Here is a 19,338-nt window from a genome sequence, read left to right as displayed (position 1 = left end):
TAAAATCATGGGCTCTGCAAGACATTGTCTTCGAGACTAAAAGTACATATCAAAAAGAAAGCAGTTGCTTAGATAATTTCAAGAGAGGACAACCAGCTCAATTAGCTACTTAGTAGTTCATAGTTATACAGCGTACTTTTAAGGTAAACTTTCTCTCTCTCAAAGTGTGAAATGTATTTCATCACTTTCAATCGTTCTTCTGGTTCTGTAGTTTGTACCTACATCTCAAGAATTAGAAAAAAATTATGAAAACATTAATTTTCATTTAGATCAAGTGTCTCATTGTAATAGTCTTTCGACCAGTGTCCTGAGATATATTCCGTAGTTGAAACATCAGGTGACAGTATCAATTGGAATCGACTTCTGCTTAATCTGAGTAATTCGTTCACGGAGACCTCCTACCTAAACATCACTTGTTTCAATTTTACATCATGAAGGCGCCTCTTCTGTGAGTGCTGTAACGCATATTAATCGCATCAAGTAAGTAACATAAATTCCTTTATTTACAAATTATATACATATAGCATACATAAAATACTGTAAATATAACGGAATGAGTAGACTAGATGAGGGGCCAAGTTTCTCGCCACCTGAAACAGTAAGAAAATTCAGCACGTTATTTTCAGTAAAGACTTACTCTAATTAATATGTTTGATTATTGGTAATGTATGAGGGACTATTTACAATATACAATAATGATTAATTTTGAGAACATTTCTCGGGAGGAAAACAGTAGTCTGGTTCAAATGGTTCAAATGGCTCTGAGCACAGTAGTCTGGTTAAAGTACTGAACCAACAACAGTCTTGAAGGCAATAAAATATTTATTTGCAATTGTTACCAGTTTCGGTCAGGATGTGACCATCTTCGGACCGTTTATACCATGAGGGTAAGCGGTGGCGATGAACGGAGCATATGTGAGTTCAGGAACGTCAAGTGCTTGGGTTAAGTTCACCGCCACCGCCTGTTGTCATGGTATAATGGTCTGACGATAACCACATTAGGACCAAAACCAGTAAAATTTGCAAATAAATATTTTATTGCGGTCAAGACTGTTTTAATTCATTATTAAACAGTAATGAATATTTTTCTAATTTCATTCTGATGTGTGGTTCTGTTAATATTTGAGGAGCGTTTACGTTCACGGAATTTGTACAATACAGTGAAAGTAGTTGGCAGAATTAGAAGTTTTATTAGCAATCTCTCACCCTGACGTCTTCTCCGTTTCCAAGATTATTCCATAAACGTAACGTCAAAGCTGACTTCGATTAAACTTAAAGAGCCCAGTATTGCCGCTGATGGTAACACCTGCACTTTTGAAACTGAATAAATTACTGTTTTAAAAATGAAAGCAGGTTTTTTTTAATATTTGGCCCATTCATTTGCTTAGAATCTTTTTATACCACAGGGAACATTGAAAGCAGTTAGAAAATAATAAACATAAGATATCATCGTTGTATTCGAAACACAGCAACAATGCTTATTAAATAAACTAAATGAAACTGAATCCATTATTTATCTTTCAGACACAGTTGCGGAAACACTGTACATGGAGTAGTGCAATCAGTGACCGACTAACGCGGCTCGATAACCATATTACAAGATGAGTCAATGGAAGTTACAAGTCTGAGCATTACAATCAATGATGGTCATGTTAAATGAAATACTTATGTTAAACAACTTGGTATACCAATATTCAGAAATATTTACTGTGCAAAGGTAAAGGTTGCAAATCGGCTTCAAAATACAGCTCATCGACAGTCAAAACAGAAATTATGTACGATATTGCACAGTACTTTTTATTGCTGTATTTTTGTATGTCTTTGTGTGTGCAATTCATGATCTTTAACACTATGTACTTCGGTGTATATTCACTCCTTACTGTTGTTTTGCGGCATATCTGATGACGGCGCTAACCCGAAATGAGTAGTGTTTGGTGACTCATCAAAACATAATTTTGTCGACCAAGACAAAAAGACCTGGTACTCATGAGAGGCTGCTGCATATAAGGACATTACATGTTATCCTATGGGACCAAGACACTGCTGTGTTCGAATATATTGTTTATTACAGTAGCCTTATTTCGGCATCATTGCCATCTTCAAGTTATATCAGGTGGTCTCCATCATGACATCAGTGTCTCAGTTGCTGTCACACTACTGTATAAATTTGCTTCTTTGATGTTGATGGAGCTATAGCATGTTTTAAACTTTTGCTGAAGCAGTTATTTATGAAGTTATCTAATTATAAAAATTTATTTTGCAAAGACACTACTTGACATCTGTACCGACAGTTGAGTCTGCGGTGTTATGTCGCATTATATAACAACAATCTGCTCTAGCAAACATATATCACCGGGCATAGCTCCACGACGGAGCAAATTCATACAGTAGTGTGACACCGACTGAGACGTCGATGTCATGTGGAGATCAGGACCCCTGATATGGCTTGAAGATGCCAATCACGCCGAAGTAAGCCTATTGTAATAAATAATATAATGGAACACACTAGCGTCTTGGCCTCATAACATAATATGAAATACAAAAAAACGGTTAAATGTTCAAATGTGCGCGAAATCTTATGGGACTTAACTGATAAGTTCATCAGTCCCTAAGCTCACACACTACTTAACCTAAATTATCCTAAGGACAAACACACACACCCATGACCGAGGGAGGACTCGAACCTCCGCCGGGACCAGCCGCACAAAAAAATGGTTCAAATGGCTCTGAGCACTATGGGACTTAATATCATAGGTCATCAGTCCCATAGAACTTAGAACTACTTAAACCTAACTAAGCTAAGGACATCACACACACCAATGGCCGAGGCAGGATTCGAACCTGCGACCGTAGCGGTCGCACGGTTCCAGACTGTAGCGCCTAGAACCGCTCGGCCACCCCGGCCTGCTTATAAAAGACAAAAAGAATTTACCAACAGCGCAGTAAAATGGTCTCAGATCTCTCAAAACGCTGTACATTCAAAGTGATTAACCACTGTGCCTCAGTGATTGGCAGTTCTGCCAATACAAAGGAACTGCTAGTTAATGATACTGATTGGGTAAAGAAGTCTTACGTAACCGCATTTCGAGTCAGTCACATACAAACATTGAGATGGTAGGCTCTCCGCAGAAACCGCGCGCGCACCGCCTTTGTTTGGGCGAGACGCCTGCACGTGGGCGGCAGGTGGCCGCGTGGCTTCTTCGTTCATCTTGCCCGCGTGCCGTCGCCCTTGACAGCAGCAAGGGCAGCGCGAGAAAGCGCGGCCTCTCCGTGAACTCTCACTGCTCCGCGACGCGTGGCTGGCCAGCCGGTGTGTCTCTGGACGCAGCAGGTTTCGCCTGCAACTGTCGGCGCTGGAGCCCCTGATCCAGATGACCAGCACTCTAGCGACGTGGTACTTTCTATCCCTTAACATGGTTCACCGAGCGATTCACATTCTTTGAGACTTAGGACGATTTTGTTTTCAGTGCCCATATGTTCTATGGCAGTCCAAGGGCTAGCCGCATCAGGTCTGAAATGCACCTCAATGTACGACGGGCGTTCAATAGTAATGCAACTCATTTTTTGCTAGGCAAATTTCGGGTGGAAAAGTTTGTTATGGGACATCGTGGAAAATTCTCGCTTCAGTCCCTATAGTTTGATGAAGTTTCAATAGTTGGCGGCGGTATACGTAGCCTTCAAAATGTCGTCTTTAACGGATATGAGTTTCGTTTTGGGGAAAACGAGATCATCGCAGATATTCGCTAGCACTTGCGGAATGTCTGCGGAGAACTGGCAGTGAACAAAAGCACGATGAATCGACTGTCGCCATCGCAGTCAAGTCGAGCAAACCTGTCCGATCTTCCGTATGCCGGCCGGCCGTGCACAGCTGTGACTCCTGCTATGTTGGGACGTGCGGGCACTTTCATTCGGGGTAATCGACGAATCGCAATCAGACACCTGTGCATTCCATTTAAAGAACATGGAGGCAAATCGTGAATTAAATGTAATATGGAGAGGTCAACGTCTCGAGCATTGTAAAACGCCCAAATATCTTGGTGTCACTTTGGATCGCACGCTGACCTATAAACATCATTGTAATGCCACAAGGGAAAAAGTCTCAACTAGAAACAACATCATCAGGAAACTAACCAGCGGATCCTGGGGTGCAAACCCAAAAGTCCTCGCGACTGCTACGGTCGCAGGTTCGAATCCTGCCTCAGGCATGGATGTGTGTGATGTCCTTAGGTTAGTTACGTTTAAGTAGTTCTAAGTTCTAGGGGACTGATGACCACAGATGTTAAGTCCCATAGTGCTCAGAGCCATTTGAACCATTTGAACCCAAAAGTCCTGAGAGCTTCAGCCCTTGCGCTCAGTGTGTCAGCCGCGGAATACGCCGCTCCAGTATGGTCTGCATCAACACACGCGAGAAAAGTTGATGGCGCGGTGAATGAAATGGCACGGATTGTTACCGGATGCTTGAGGCCAACCCCAGTGCACAAGATGTACTTAATCATGGGGATCGCACCGCCCAATATGCGACGTGACATCGCTGCCGAAGCCGAAAAAACCAAGGAAGAAAAGGACATGCGTCATCCTTTATATGGACACCAGCCTGCTGACCGACGGCTTTGTTCGAGGAAGAGTTTCCTGTCGCGTACCCGAGACCTGGAAGGGTCGGCTGCAGAGAATCGTTTGAAAAGGTGGGAAATCGACCTGAGAAACCCCCATAAAGATGTAAAAGAACTGGCGCCTGGTGGAGACCTACCATACACAGTCTGGAGAACCCTAAACCGTATGAGGGTAAAAGTGCCAAAGTGCAAGACAAACCTGAAGCAATGGGGTTTCCCAAAAGAGAATGAGAACACTCTGTCTGTGTGGCTCTGTTCAGGATCCTCAACACCTGCTTATCTGTCCATTTTTAGACCAGCCCTGCACAATGAATGACTTATGGGAGGCAAATGACAAGGCCATATTGGCCGCTGATTTTTGGAAGTCTGAAGTCTAGTTCCGGACACGAAAAGTAAGTAAGTACCTCTCTGCAGAACCAGACGTCTCTGCCGATAGTGCCGACACGCTCGTCCACCAGTTGGGGTACTCAGAGGTGTGTGCACGCTGGTTTCCTCGCCACCCAACAGAAAACCATAAAGAGCAACGAAGGATCATCTGTACGAAATGGCTTGCGTGTTACGAGGCTGACCGTGCCAATTTTTTGTCGAACATCGTCACGGGCGATGAAACATGGTTTCATTACTTGGAACGGGGAACGAAACGGCAAACATGGAGTGGCGCCACGCCACCTCTCCTCCGAAGAAAACGTTAAAAGCCGCGCCCTCAGCCGTTAAAGTCATGCGGATGGTATTCTGGGACTCTGAAAGAGTTGTTCTGTTTGATATCTCCCTCATGGTGGAACCATCAATTCTTCAAACGGCTCTAAGCGCTATGCGACTTAACATTTGAGGTCACCAGCCCCCTAGAACTTAGAACTACTTAAACCTAACTAACCTAAGGACATCGCACACATCCATGCCCAAGGCAGGACTCGAACCTGCGACCATAGCAGCAGCGCGGTTCCGGACTGAAGCGCCTAGAACCGCTCGGCCACAAAGACCAGCCCTCCAATTCTGAAGTGTATTGTGCTACCCTCAGGAAATTGAGGAAACGACTTCATCGTGTTCGTCGCCACAAAAATGTAAGCGAATATCTCCCTATCCACAACAACCCAAGGCCTCACACAAATCTGCGCAACCGAGAGGAGCTCATAAAACTCCATTGGACCGTTCTTCCTCATCCATCCTACAGCCGAGATCTCGCACCTTCCAACTTCCATCTGTGTGACCCATTGAAGGGTACACTGCTCGGAAAGTAGTAGGTGGATGATGGGAAGGTTATTGATGCAGCAAGACGTTGTTGGCGCCGACGTCGACCAGTAGAGTGGTACCACGCGGGCATACAGACCGTCCCAGTTATAGCGTGTAAGGTCGTCGCGTTAGGCGGAGATTATGTTGAAAAATAGGCGTTTGTAGCCAAATGAGTGGGAATTATTATGGCGTATTGAAAACCTGAATGAAACCAACCTGCTTTCAGAAATAAATTTGTAGCATTACTTATTGAACGCCGCCCGTATCTTCATGTTCACCAACGGGTTTGCTGTTTGGTGTTTCTACTTCTTGGATAAAGGGGATGGCGACGTATTATTTGTATGACAAGAACGTCATAGACTTCTGGTACGTACTGCAAGAGCAACACCATATCTTGCGGCGACACTTGAAATATGGAACACGTTTTCCCAATTACTTGGGTACGTTATTCACGGACTCTCTGTCTAGTTGCTGTGTTCCGGGTATGAGAAGTGAAAGGAGGAGATAAATCAACGTTCAGAAACTAACGTTCAAGCCTGATGTAATTCAAGGGGCTATACATAGTTTCTAAGTTAACGAGAAGCCGACCTGAATGCAGGCGAACAGGGCCGTTGCAGGGTCCTACTTCCTTTTCGTTCTTTTTTTTTTAGTGAATTCTTTAACTCTAGACGGCGTTAGGAGCCGTTTTTCTTTACGTTTGGATGTGTTGAATGGCACCTTTAGTTTCTGTATATAGCGCCTGTGAAAGACAATAATAATCAATAAAAAAAAAAAAGAAAACTGCTTTACCGAAGCTCTATGCATATGGAGATACTGCTATACTATCTGACCAGTAGTTTCGGAACACCGCAGTGTAATATCCGCCCCCAGTAGCTGAGTGGTCTGCTTCTTTTATTTTTGTAGATTAAAATTGTCTAAATGAGAAGATAGGTAAAAAAAAGATGTGGTCAGCACGACAGAACGTCAGTCCTAAGGGCCCGGGTTCGATTCCCGGCTGGGTCTGAGATTTTCTCCGCTCACGGACTGGGTGTTGTGTTGTCCTAATCATCATCATCATTTCATCCCCATCGACGGGCAAGTCGCTGAAGTGGCGTCAAATCGAAAGACTTGGACCCGGCGAACGGTCTACCCGACGGGAGGCCCTAGTCACACGAAATTTACATTTTTACCGCAGTGTAATGCGGAATTGGCAACTAGATGTCTAGAGAGGCGGACCCGACAGCATAAATGGAGGCGTGTAGTACTGTGTTTTTCGCAGAGAAACAGTGACAGCGGAATGAGTGGGAGAGCTCAGTGACTTCGAACGTGGATTGGTGATTGTTTGTTACCCGCGCTCCAATTCCATCAGGGACCTTTCGAAAGCTGCCCAGGGCGCCTGTTGGTGACGGGACTGTGAAGTGGAAACGCGAAGGAACCACCACAGCTAAAGCAACATCAGGCAGATCTCATGTTCTTATGGACAGGTTCAAAATGGTTCAAATGGCTCTGAGCACTATGGGACTCAACTGCTGAGGTCATTAGTCCCCTAGAACTTAGAACTAGTTAAACCTAACTAACCTAAGGACATCACAAACATCCATGCCCGGGGCAGGATTCGAACCTGCGACCGTAGCGGTCTTGCGGTTCCAGACTGCAGCGCCTTTAACCGCACGGCCACTTCAGCCGGCTTATGGACAGGGATGGTCGAGCATTGCGTAGTGTGATTGTACAAATCCTCAAGAAGTCGGCAAAAGTAACTACTCGTGAGTTCCAAAGTGCTACCAGCAGTTCAACCAGAGCAGTGACTGTACCAATGAAGTTAAATGGAGTGGGGTACAATGGTCGAACAGCGTCTCAAGAGCAACACATTTCTGTAGTCAGTCTTAAGTGACACTTAAGATGATGTAAAGGGCGACGCCGCTGGACAGTGGATGACTGAAAACGAGTGATTTGGAATGATAATTCAACGCTATATCCTGTGGTAATCCGATGGAAGGGTTTCGGTTTGGCAAATGCCTGGGGAAAGTTATCCGCCGTCATTTGTAGTGCCATCAATGAAGAAGTACAGAACGCATTTTACAGTATTGCGTAATGAGTGCAGTAGAGCCCCAATTCGAAGACGACATTTGTTTGTATCAACATGGCAAAGCATGCTGTCTTAAAAGAGTATCTGTCAGCCAATGGACTGTGGGCAATAACAGTCGTGAAATGGACTGTCCAGCCCAGAGATTCGATCTGAACCCAACAGAACATCTTTCGCATGTTTGAATGTGTCGGCTTCGTTCCAGACCCCAGTGCCCAACATCACTACCTTCTATGGTTTCCGCTCTCGAGGAGGAAAAGTACATCAAAGATGATCGCCGGCCGGGATGGCCGTGAGGTTCTAGAAGCTACAGTCTGCAACCGCGCGGCCGCTACGGTCGCAGGTTCGAATCCTGCCTCGGGCATGGATGTGTGTGATTTCCTTAGGTTAGTTAGGTGTAAGTAGTTCTAAGTTGTAGGGGACTGATGACCTCAGCATTTAAGTCCCATAGTGTTCAGAGCCATTTTTAGAGAAGATCCGATGGGTGAGGCACTGTACTTCGTTTCAGGGAAAGCGGATTTTAAATCATCTGCGATACATCAAGTTTTAATTTCTCGGCCTTTCCTTATATTACTTAATCCAATCGCTGAGTCGTTTTATTCCACAGCAACACTACTTACACTGTGTACTTTCAACTGAAATAATATCCTTCTCCACTGAGTACATTAACGACTCAACAATATGTTCTAATCTTCAAGTTTTTCTTTGTTAATCTCTTTGCTTAACTCCTGTTCCTTCAAACGACAATTTGTATGTGTATATATAGGTTCACTAGCAATTAGAGAAGTATAATCGCCTCTAAGCTTAAACCAAAACAGTTTTTGAAATTTTATGAGTGAACAGAAAGACAGCTTCCAACTAGATAAAAATTCTCGTTTAGCCATAATTCCATTCTGATTAAAAATGGCCCCACCTTGACATGTTAATATGTACAGAGGGTGGACAAAAATATGAAACCGCCGAGAACACAACACGTTACGCTGACTTTAAATACAGCTTCCAGTCGTCTCGGAATTGATAAATACAGGTCTCGTGTGATTTTTAAGAGTATCTTACACCATTATTCCTGCAAAATAGTGGCAAGTTTTGATAGCGAAGACAGGAGGTGGGTAGCTATACGCGTTCTTCTCTCCAAAGAATTCCACTAGGGCTCAATAATATTGAGATCCGGTGCTATGCTTACCAGAGGAGATACGGCAGTTCATCTATTTTTTTTTTTTTTTTGTCATCAGTCTACTGACTGGTTTGATGCGGCCCGCCACAAATTCCTTTCATGTTCAAATGGTTCAAATGGCTCTGAGCACAATGGGACTTAACATCTGAGGTCATCAGTCCCCTAGAACTTAGAACTACTTAAACCTAACTAACCTAAGGACATCACACACATCCATGCCCGAGGCAGGATTCGAACCTGCGACCGTAGCAGTCGCGCGGTTCCGGACTGCAGCGCCTAGAACCGCATGGTCACCGCGGCCGGCTCCATTCCTGTGCTAATCTCGTCATCTCAGAGTACACTTGCAACCTACGTCCTCAATTATTTGCTTCACGTATTCCAATCTCTGTCTTTCTCTACCGTTTTTGCAGATGTCATGTCTTAGCAGATGTCCTATCAGCCTGTCCCTTCTCCTTATCAGTGTTTTCCACATATTCCTTTCCTCTCGGATTCTGCGTAGAACCTCCTCATTCCTTACCTTATCAGTCCACCTAATTTTCAACATTCGTCTATAGCACCACATCTCAAATGCTTCGATTCTCTTCTGCTCCGGTTTTCCCACAGTCCATGTTTCACTACCATACAATGCTGTACTCCAGACGTACATCCTCAGAAATTTCTTCCTCAAATTAAGGCCGGTATTTGATATTTGTAGACTTCTCTTGGCCAGAAATGCCTTTTTTGCCATAGCGAGTCTGCTTTTGATGTCCTCCTTGCTCCGTCCGTCATTGGTTATTTTACTGCCTAGATAGCAGAATTCCTTAACTTCATTGACTTCGTGACCATCAATCCTGATGTTAAGTTTCTCGCTGTTCTCATTTCTACTACTTCTCATTACCTTCGTCTTTCTCCGATTTACTCTCAAACCATACTGTGTACTCATTAGACTGTTCATTCCGTTCAGCAGATAATTTAATTCTTCTTCACTTTCACTCAGGATAGCAATGTCATCAGCGAATCGTATCATTTATATCCTTTCACCTTGTATTTTAATTCCACTCCTGAACCTTTCTTTTATTTCCATCATTGCTTCCTCTATGTACAGATTGAGGAGTAGGGGCGAAAGGCTACAGCCTTGTCTTACACCCTTCTTAATACGAGCACTTCTTTCTTGATCGTCCACTCTTATTATTCCCTCTTGGTTGTTGTACATATTGTATATGACCCGTCTCTCCCTATAGCTTACCCCAACATTTTCAGAATCTCGAACAGCTTGCACCATTTTATATTGTCGAACGCTTTTTCCAGGTCGACAAATCCTATGAAAGTGTCTTGATTTTTCTTTAGCCTTGCTTCCATTATTAGCCGTAACGTCAGAATTGCCTCTCTCGTCCCTTTACTTTTCCTAAAGCCAAACTGATCGTCACCTATCGCATTCTCAATTTTCTTTTCCATTCTTCTGTATATTATCCTTGTAAGCTGCTTCGATGCATGAGCTGTTAAGCTGACTGTGCGATAATTCTCGCACGTGTCAGCTCTTGCCGTCTTCGGAATTGTGTGGATGATGCTTTTCCAAAAGTCAGATGGTATATCGCCAGACTCATATATTCTACACACCAACGTGAATAGTCGTTTTGTTGCCACTTCCCTCAATGATTTTAGAAATTCTGATGGAATGTTATCTATCCCTTCTGCCTTATTTGATCGTAAGTCCTCCAAAGCTCTTTTAAATTCCGATTCTAATACTGGATCCCCTATCTCTTCTAAATCGACTCTGTTTCTTCTTCTATCACATCAGACAAATCTTCACCCTCATAGAGGCTTTCAATGTATTCTTTCCACCTATCTGCTCTCTCCTCTGCATTTAACAGTGGAATTCCCGTTGCACTCTTAATGTTACCACCGTTGCTTTTAATGTCACCAAAGGTTGTCTTGACTTTCTTGTATGCTGAGTCTGTCCTTCCGACAATCATATCTTTTTCGATGTCTTCACATTTTTCCTGCAGCCATTTCGTCTTAGCTTCCCTGCACTTCCTATTTATTTCATTCCTCAGCGACTTGTATTTCTGTATTCCTGATTTTCCCGGAACATGTTTGTACTTCCTCCTTTCATCAGTCAAATGAAGTATTTCTTCTGTTACCCATGGTTTCTTCGCAGCTACCTTCTTTGTACCTATGTTTTCCTTCCCAACTTCTGTGATGGCCCTTTTTAGAGGTGTCCATTCCTCTTCAACTGTACTGCCTACTGCGCTATTCCTTATTGCTGTATCTATAGCGTTAGAGAACTTCAAACGTATCTCGTCATTCCTTAGTACTTCCGTATCCCACTTCTTTGCGTATTGATTCTTCCTGACTAATGTCTTGAACTTCAGCCTACTCTTCATCACTACTATATTGTGATCTGAGTCTATATCTGCTCCTGGGTACGCCTTACAATCCAGTATCTGATTTCGGAATCGCTGTCTGACCATGATGTAATCTAATTGAAATCTTCCCGTATCTCCCGGCCTTTTCCAAGTATACCTCCTCCTCTTGTGATTCTTGAACAGGGTATTCGCTATTACTTGCTGAAACTTGTTACAGAACTCAATTAGTCTTTCTCCTCTTTCATTCCTTGTCCCAAGTCCATATTGTCCTGTAACCTTTTCTTCTACTCCTTCGCCTACAACTGCATTCCAGTCGCCCATGACTTAGATTTTCGTCCCCCTTTACATACTGTATTACCCTTTCAATATCCTCATACACTTTCTCTATCTGTTCATCTTCAGCTTGCGACGTCGGCATGTATACCTGAACCATCGTTTTCGGTGTTGGTCTGCTGTAGATTCTGATTAGGACAACCCGGTCACTGAACTGTTCACAGTAACACACCCTCTGCCCTACCTTCCTATTCATAACGAATCCTACACTTGTTATACCATTTTCTGCTGCTGTTGATATTACCCGATACTCATATGACCAGAAATCCTTGTCTTTCTTCCACTTCACTTCACTGACCCCTACTAAATCTAGATTGAGCCTTTGCATTTCCCTTTTCAGATTTTCTAGTTTCCCTACCACGTTCAAGCTTCTGACATTCCACGCCCCGACTCGTAGAACGTTATCCTTTCGTAGATTATTCAATCTTTTTCTCATGGTAACCTCCCCCTTGGCAGTCCCCTCCCGGAGATCCGAATGGGAGACTATTCCGGAATCTTTTGCCAATGGAGAGATCATCATGACACTTCTTCAATTACAGGCCACATGTCGTGTGGGTACATGTTACGTGTCTTTAATGCAGTGTTTTCCATTGGCTTCTGCATCCTCATGTCGTTGATCATTGCTGATACTTCCGCCTTTAGGGGCAATTTCCCACACCTAGGACAAGAGAGTGCCCTGAACCTCTATCCGCTCCTCCGCCCTCTTTGACAAGGCCGTTGGCAGAATGAGACTGACTTCTTATGCCGGAAGTCTTCGGCCGCCAATGCTGATTGTTTATCAGAATTTAGGCAGTGGCGGGGATCGAACCCGGGACCGAAGACGTTTTGATTATGAATCAAAGACGCTACCCTTGACCACGGATACCCATCTCAGTTTGTCTTAGTGCTCTCAAAACCAGTTCTGCGCGATGCGAGCGGTGTGAATATGGGCCGTGTCGCCTTGGAGTACAGCATCATCATTGAGGAACAAACCATTGGAAGGATCTGGTAGTCAAAATGATCACATAATCCTTGGCATAGCCATGCGACCCATGGAATATGACGATATGACTACCCCAATCGTCACCGAACCCCCGCCATTTTTCACTCTTGGGACGTAAACCCGGTCAGAAGTTGGAAAAAGTGTCAAACAAGACTCATCAGACCAAATAACTTTCCTTCATTACTCCATAGTCCAGGTTTTATAACTTGGGCAGTACGTTTTCCTGTTACGGGCATTTGCATCACTGTCGAATTCCATCTCGTCCTCCAACTCCCTGCTTATGAAGTTCCGCTCATGTTGTTTTGATGCTGACAGGGTTCGTGAGAGCGACATTCAAGGCTCCAGACTTTTACAACTGTCGTCCTCTAACTTTTTGTCAGAGTCCTCTTCAGTCACCATCTGTTACGATCATTCAACACAGACTTTCTTCCGTGTTGTGACTTGGCGGCTGATGTATTTCCTCTCTCTTTGAATGCGGTATAAATCTTCGATACGGTGTCTCTTGAAACATCAAACAATTCGGTTACCCTCGTTACGGAATCATCCACCATAGGAGCATGAACAGTTTTCTCACGTTAGAATTCACTTAGCTCCGACATAACACACTCACAACTGCAAGCAACACTGTTCTGATCGTCACTGGTACCTGCAACGAATCGAGGTCATTTCACAGATGCTGTTCGAGCTCAAATACAACAGCGCAACCTGTAGCGCTGGCTGGCATATGCAAGCATGGTGTTTCTCGCCGTGTTTTTATATTTTCCCAACACGTTTTAGTGTGTAATGATACACTATATGATCGACAGTATCCGTACACACCTATGTAATGCGGATTTGACCTACAGACACCACGAGAAGTGGACTCACCAGTGCTGGATGTACTGTGTTGTCAGTAGATATGCAGTTTCAGCAGAATGGGTTTGCCAGGACAGCTCAGTGACTACGAACTAGATCATTGGGTGTCGCCCGAATGACATATCCATCAGGGACATTTCGATCTTTCTAAAGTTGCCCACGTCGCTTGCTCATGATGTGATTATGGAGTGGAAAAGCCAAGGAACTACCGCAAAACAAGACCAGGCCGACCTCATGTACTCACGGACAGGACTGTCGAGCTAGCCGAGGGTGGCTGTATAAAAATCGCATGGCATCATCAGAAGAAATAGGTGTTGATTTCCAAACTGCTGCCAGCAGTTCAGCTACCTCACATATTATGTATGGAATTACTAGAATGTGGTACAATGGTCCGAGAATCGTTATAAGCTGCTTATGCCTGTACTCAGTACTAAGGGATAATGAAGGTGGTGTAAAGAGCTACGTCTCTGAACAGTAGATTACTGTAAACGAGTGATAAATCACGCTATAGCGTGTGGTAATCTGATGGAAGGATTTGGGTTTGGCGAACGCTTGGGAAACATTACTTGTCATCACTTATAGTGCCAACAGTATGGTGCGGAGGAGATGCTGTTGTGGTATGGGGCCGGCCGAAGTGGCCGTGCGGTTAAAGGCGCTGCAGTGTGGAACCGCAAGACCGCTACGGTCGCAGGTTCGAATCCTGCCTCGGGCATGGATGTTTGTGATGTCCTTAGGTTTAACTAGTTCTAAGTTCTAGGGGACTAATGACCTCTGCAGTTGAGTCCCATAGTGCTCAGAGCCATTTGAACCATTTTCTTTTTTTGTGGTATGGGGGCATTTTTCGTAATTTAGGTGTAGTTCCATCATTACGCATAAGAATACGTTAAATGCGGAAGGATACATTTTACAGCATCCTGTATCGGAGAGGGTTGTACCTAGATGCTGGTGACCTTGGCACGCACACATACTGGTTTTTATTCGGTACTTCGGTTCTAGTGATTGACTTTAGCCTCACATGATGAAACGACCACTAGAGTCTGCCACAAGCAATTTCTGCCATTTTCTGTAGTTTTTGTTGTTAAGTCTTAACAAATATACATGTCTTGAAAATGGAAATTTGTGGTAGTCTCCAGTAGCTTGTATGTCATAATGCATTCAACTTGTACCCGGTTTTTAATAATATTTCTGCTTCTTTTGATTTGACTTGCTGATTATTGTCATATAGCGGACCAATAATATAACAGATATTAAATACAGTACTGACACGAGTTTCTCGATTGCAACGCTTTTAAATTTCAACCTAATTTTTGTTCCTGGGTACATGCCCTTGTTGCAACTTGGAAAATGTTTCCACATTTCGCGAAAACTTTAACTTTTGGGGTTAGGTTTAAGTAGTTCTAAGTTGTAGGAGACTGATGAACTCAGATGTTAAGTCCCATAGTGCTCAGAACCATTTTTTTTAGATTGAGATTACAGTACATTTAAAGCGAATATTATCATTTAAAAATGGAATAAGATTACAGGGCATACTAGGCGCGGAAGGCTGAAAAGCATTATAAGGTACTGGAATGTCTCCTACTTCATACAGCATAACAATAATTCGGAGACGATGTTTGTATCAGCATGATGATGCAGCCTGTCATAAAGTAACAAAAGCAGCATCTATGTGGCGATTTTTGTGGACAATAACGCTCCTGAAACGGAATGATCTGCCCTAATTCCCTATCTGAACCCAACAGAATATCTTTGGGGTCAGTTAGAACGTCTATCTCCCTCTGGAAACCAGTGTTCAACAGTACTGTCTTCTCTGCTTTCGGCTCTTCAGGAAGAATGGGCTGCCATTCTTCCACGGACATTGCGTACACCACATTGAAAATTTCTCTAGCAGAGTTCAAGCCGTCATAAAAGCAAACAATGGATACGACCTGTATTAATGTCCGCTAGTAGGTGTCCGGGTGCATTCGATCAGACAGAGTAATTAATGTTGTAGTATCACGGCATGCAGATCTCTCTAAAAAAAGGTTTCGACTATTTTCTTCTTTCTAGAGCCTTCCAGTAAAATCACTTTAGGGCGTTCCTCCAGTGAAGACACGCATTACTCTAAAGCCACTAGTTTTGCTGCTGAGATGAGAATTTTCAAAGCACTTCCTCATTGCTTGTCAGTTAATCTGCATTTTAACACAAAAGAGAATAACGAAGACGTACCTGTGGGGGCCATCAGTAGTGGACGTACTGATGCTCAACAAGCGCAGGCGGCGGCACTGGGACAGCCAGCGGGTGGACGTGGTGGTGGTGTAGCGCGTGGAAGTAGTGGTGCACGGGCACCTTGTGGATCTTGTGGTGATGCACCGTGTGGATCGGGTACTGCACGCGCACGATGAAGTGTTGGCTGCAACATTGGAGCACTGTCTTACATGAGGTGTTCATAAATAGCGCTTTATCGCGTCCCAACACGTAAATGAGTGTGACAGCATGGTAATATCGAAGGTGAAAGTCAAAGAAAACTGATCAAGGAGAAATGAATTACTGTAATTCATACGATGGTCAATACTGTGCAGCCATGAAATCTGTTCGTAAACAAGAATAAATCATGCTGAATTGAGACCGTTTCTTAGAGTATACTTCTGATTTCCCTGTCCACCCAATTCACTTATTAACGAGCTACAAACCAAAAATATAGAAGTTAGAAAATATCTGACAAAATCTTTCGACCCTCGGCAAGGTACCCAAATAAAATTAAATTTATTGAAAAGGAAGTAAACTGCACAAATATATAAACTAAAAAAAATATTGTTTCAATGTGTCTATTCCCCGTTGTTTGCTTCCAAGAACTGCTAGAAGGTCTTCCCCTGCATTGATTTCACATGCATGTGTATCGATTCTCGGAGCCATCGCGCAAACTTTTTATTCTTTTTCTGTGAAATAAGAGGGAATTAAAACCTTCAGTTACCTAGATGGAAGTCAAATGCCATATACCTGCATCTTGCTTTGCTAATGGGCCCCACATCTGGCTGCCTGTTCTTTTTAAAACAAAATATTCCTAACTGACTTCTGGCTCATAACACAATATCCAGTCATGTCACCAGGCCGTTCAAGCACATAGTCTGAACTTAGTCTGTTCTTTATAACTGTTGATGTAATGATAGACTTAAAACTGCATATAAGTTTCCTATAATACTGCAACACAGCTGTGTCCCACATGTAATTTCTCATAAGTTATGTAAGTTACTCATCGCAACCCCTTAGTCTCTATGTTCGTCAGATTAATGCAATAAACACATCTTCAAAATTCCTACTAATGTAATGGGTGGTTTGTGTTGCCATACGTATTATGTAACCCTTTACCCAGCTTCTATTACTCCCAAGGCACTTACCGAGTGTGATAAAACTATACTTTCATGTCCGAGGAGACTTCAAAAAGAATTTTACACATTATTATGACAAGCCAACTAACTTTTATTCATTGCTATATTAATCCTGTAGTGATACAGGTAAAAGACACTACTTTTACACATAGTCACCAAATCTTGTAAACAACGGTCGGAACTCTCAGTTACTCGACGATAGAAATTCGCTCCTTGGTCGCAGATCAAGGAGCCGTTCGAGAATTATGCAAAAACCGACATAATGTCTGATGGGATAGCAGCAATCAGTGATTGTACAATGTTACTTATAATCCGTCTTGATTGCAAAATTTTTTTATTCATATGACCGGTTTCGGTTCATCCAGAACCATCTTCAGATCTGATATTTCGGTTACAGGATTAACCTTACTACTGAAGTGGTGTCAACCTCTTCTATAATGCTCAGTTGCGGATGTTTCTCTGGCAGGATTTTTTATCTTCTCGAACGGCTTTACTTATAATCCGTCTTGATTGCTAAATTTTTTTATTCATATGACCGGTTTCGGTTCATCCAGAACCATCTTCAGATCTGATATTTCGGTTACAGGAATAACCGAAATATCAAATCTGAAGATGGTTCTGGATGAACCGAAACCGGTCATATGAATAAAAAAATTTTGCAATCAAGACGGATTATAAGTAACGCCGTTCGAGAAGATAAAAATTCCTGCCGGAGAAACATCCGCAACTGAGCATTATAGAAGAGGTTGACACCACTTCAGTAGTAAGGTTCTTTTTATTTTTCAGTAGTTAAAACACGACCTGTTTCTGATTCTTAAATGCCAATCATCAGGTGTTATTACTTTGTGCTGTGGCCCTGAGTGCCGCGGTGGACGAGTACAGGACACTATGTATCACCAGCAAGCTCAGAGGACTTACTCAGTGCTCTCCGCTCGAAGTTCTTAAACTGTGCGACACAACGTTCTACTCAGTACAGCACTGAGCAATAACTAACAGACATATAACAATGTAACTTCCGGTGGTTACAGTTTAAACAAATAGCTGGAAATAAATAAAGCAACAGGGTTTAAGATTAAACGAATGGTATTGGTGGAGTAATATTATACAAAGCTTCTAAATCGTAAACATTTAACAAATGTCCAAAATGTCCTCCACTTCCGTTTACATATGCATAAAGTCGTCGAATCAAGGAGTGCCGCACACTTTCTGACACCCCTCGATGGGGTCGACTGCTTTCGCAGGCTTTCAAGGCACATCGATGAAGTGCCCCTGTATTATTTATGTTGCCTGTAAGAACCAGTTGCTGTGGCTGGCCTCACAGATAATTCAAAAGACTGAGGTCGGGGAACTGGTTCCTGTCTGCCAATCCATCCGTCACCCATTCGGATAACATTATCTGAATGTATCTTGCAGCAGCCCCATCATTGATAAGCTAAATAATTCCTCTAATTTGCAGGGGTACTTCCGTAGCAAGACTGGAAATGTTTGTTGAGTAAGAATCGTGTAGACAACATCTGTACGACTTGCTAGAAAAACACACAGACCTGCCCAACGCTCATCTACAAATCCAGTTCACACAATAACCTGAAATTGCTGCTGCTGCAGACTGCACCAAGACTGTTTACATCTACTCGTATCTACATGTTGTATGGGCGAGTTCTTACGTCGAAGCAAACAGAAAACATTTTGATAATTATTTTGAGTGTTGCACTTAAGAAATTTGTGTAACCTTCTTTCATCAACAACTCAAAAACAAATGAGTTTCGAATATTTGGTCGGGACGTATTTTCTTCTTTTAATTGGAAGAATGAGCCCCCAAAATTTTGTAAGAGTGTTACTGATACACCCTGTAAATACCGTGCGGTAACTGATTTCCATATTATCCATTAAGTATTCGTGGCACTCGAAGAAGTGCGAAAATGAAAGCCCAAATTGATGTCGCTGCCAGAGTCCAACACTTCTTCATCAAAGTAGCGACGCTGCCTGCAGACAACGGAAGCCGACTTCGGCTGTTTTTCGATTAGAGTATTCCAACCTCTTTCAACTTCTGCGGTATAGAAACAAGAATTAACCATAACTACACTCTAATTAGTTTTGTATTCTACAGATTTTTTCTTTCATTCATCAGTTTTCTGAGTGGTTTGATGCGGCCTGCCATGAATTTCTCTCCTGTGCCTACCTCTTCATCTCAAAGTACCACTTGCAACCTACATTCTCATTTATCTGCTGGATGTATTCCAAACTCTGTCTTCCTCCACAGTTTTTGCTCTCTACAGCTCCCTCTAGTACCACGGAAGTCAGTCCCTGATGCCTTAACAGATGTCCCATCATCATATTCCTTCCCCTTGTCAGTGTTTTCTATTGGTTCCTTTTCTCTCCGAT

The 19,338-nt window shown here is 43.1% G+C and overlaps 1 protein-coding gene across 1 annotated transcript in view; it reads right to left on the bottom strand.

The window, feature by feature from the left end:
• Positions 1 to 562: 562 nt before the first annotated feature.
• Positions 563 to 19,338, bottom strand: part of LOC126482385 (putative uncharacterized protein DDB_G0287191) — a 109,019-nt gene continuing 90,243 nt past the window's right edge. Inside the window, exons 3-4 of the mRNA XM_050106485.1 lie at positions 15,797 to 15,980; positions 563 to 590 (exon numbers count right to left, since the gene is read on the bottom strand). Coding sequence (XP_049962442.1) covers positions 15,809 to 15,980 — 172 coding nt within the window. The 3' untranslated portion in view covers positions 563 to 590; positions 15,797 to 15,808. The remainder of the gene's footprint in view (positions 591 to 15,796; positions 15,981 to 19,338) is intronic.

This window comes from Schistocerca serialis, chromosome 5, assembly GCF_023864345.2.
Source record: "Schistocerca serialis cubense isolate TAMUIC-IGC-003099 chromosome 5, iqSchSeri2.2, whole genome shotgun sequence".
NCBI lineage: Eukaryota > Metazoa > Arthropoda > Insecta > Orthoptera > Acrididae > Schistocerca > Schistocerca serialis.
This window is presented reverse-complemented; position numbering and strand designations above follow the sequence as displayed.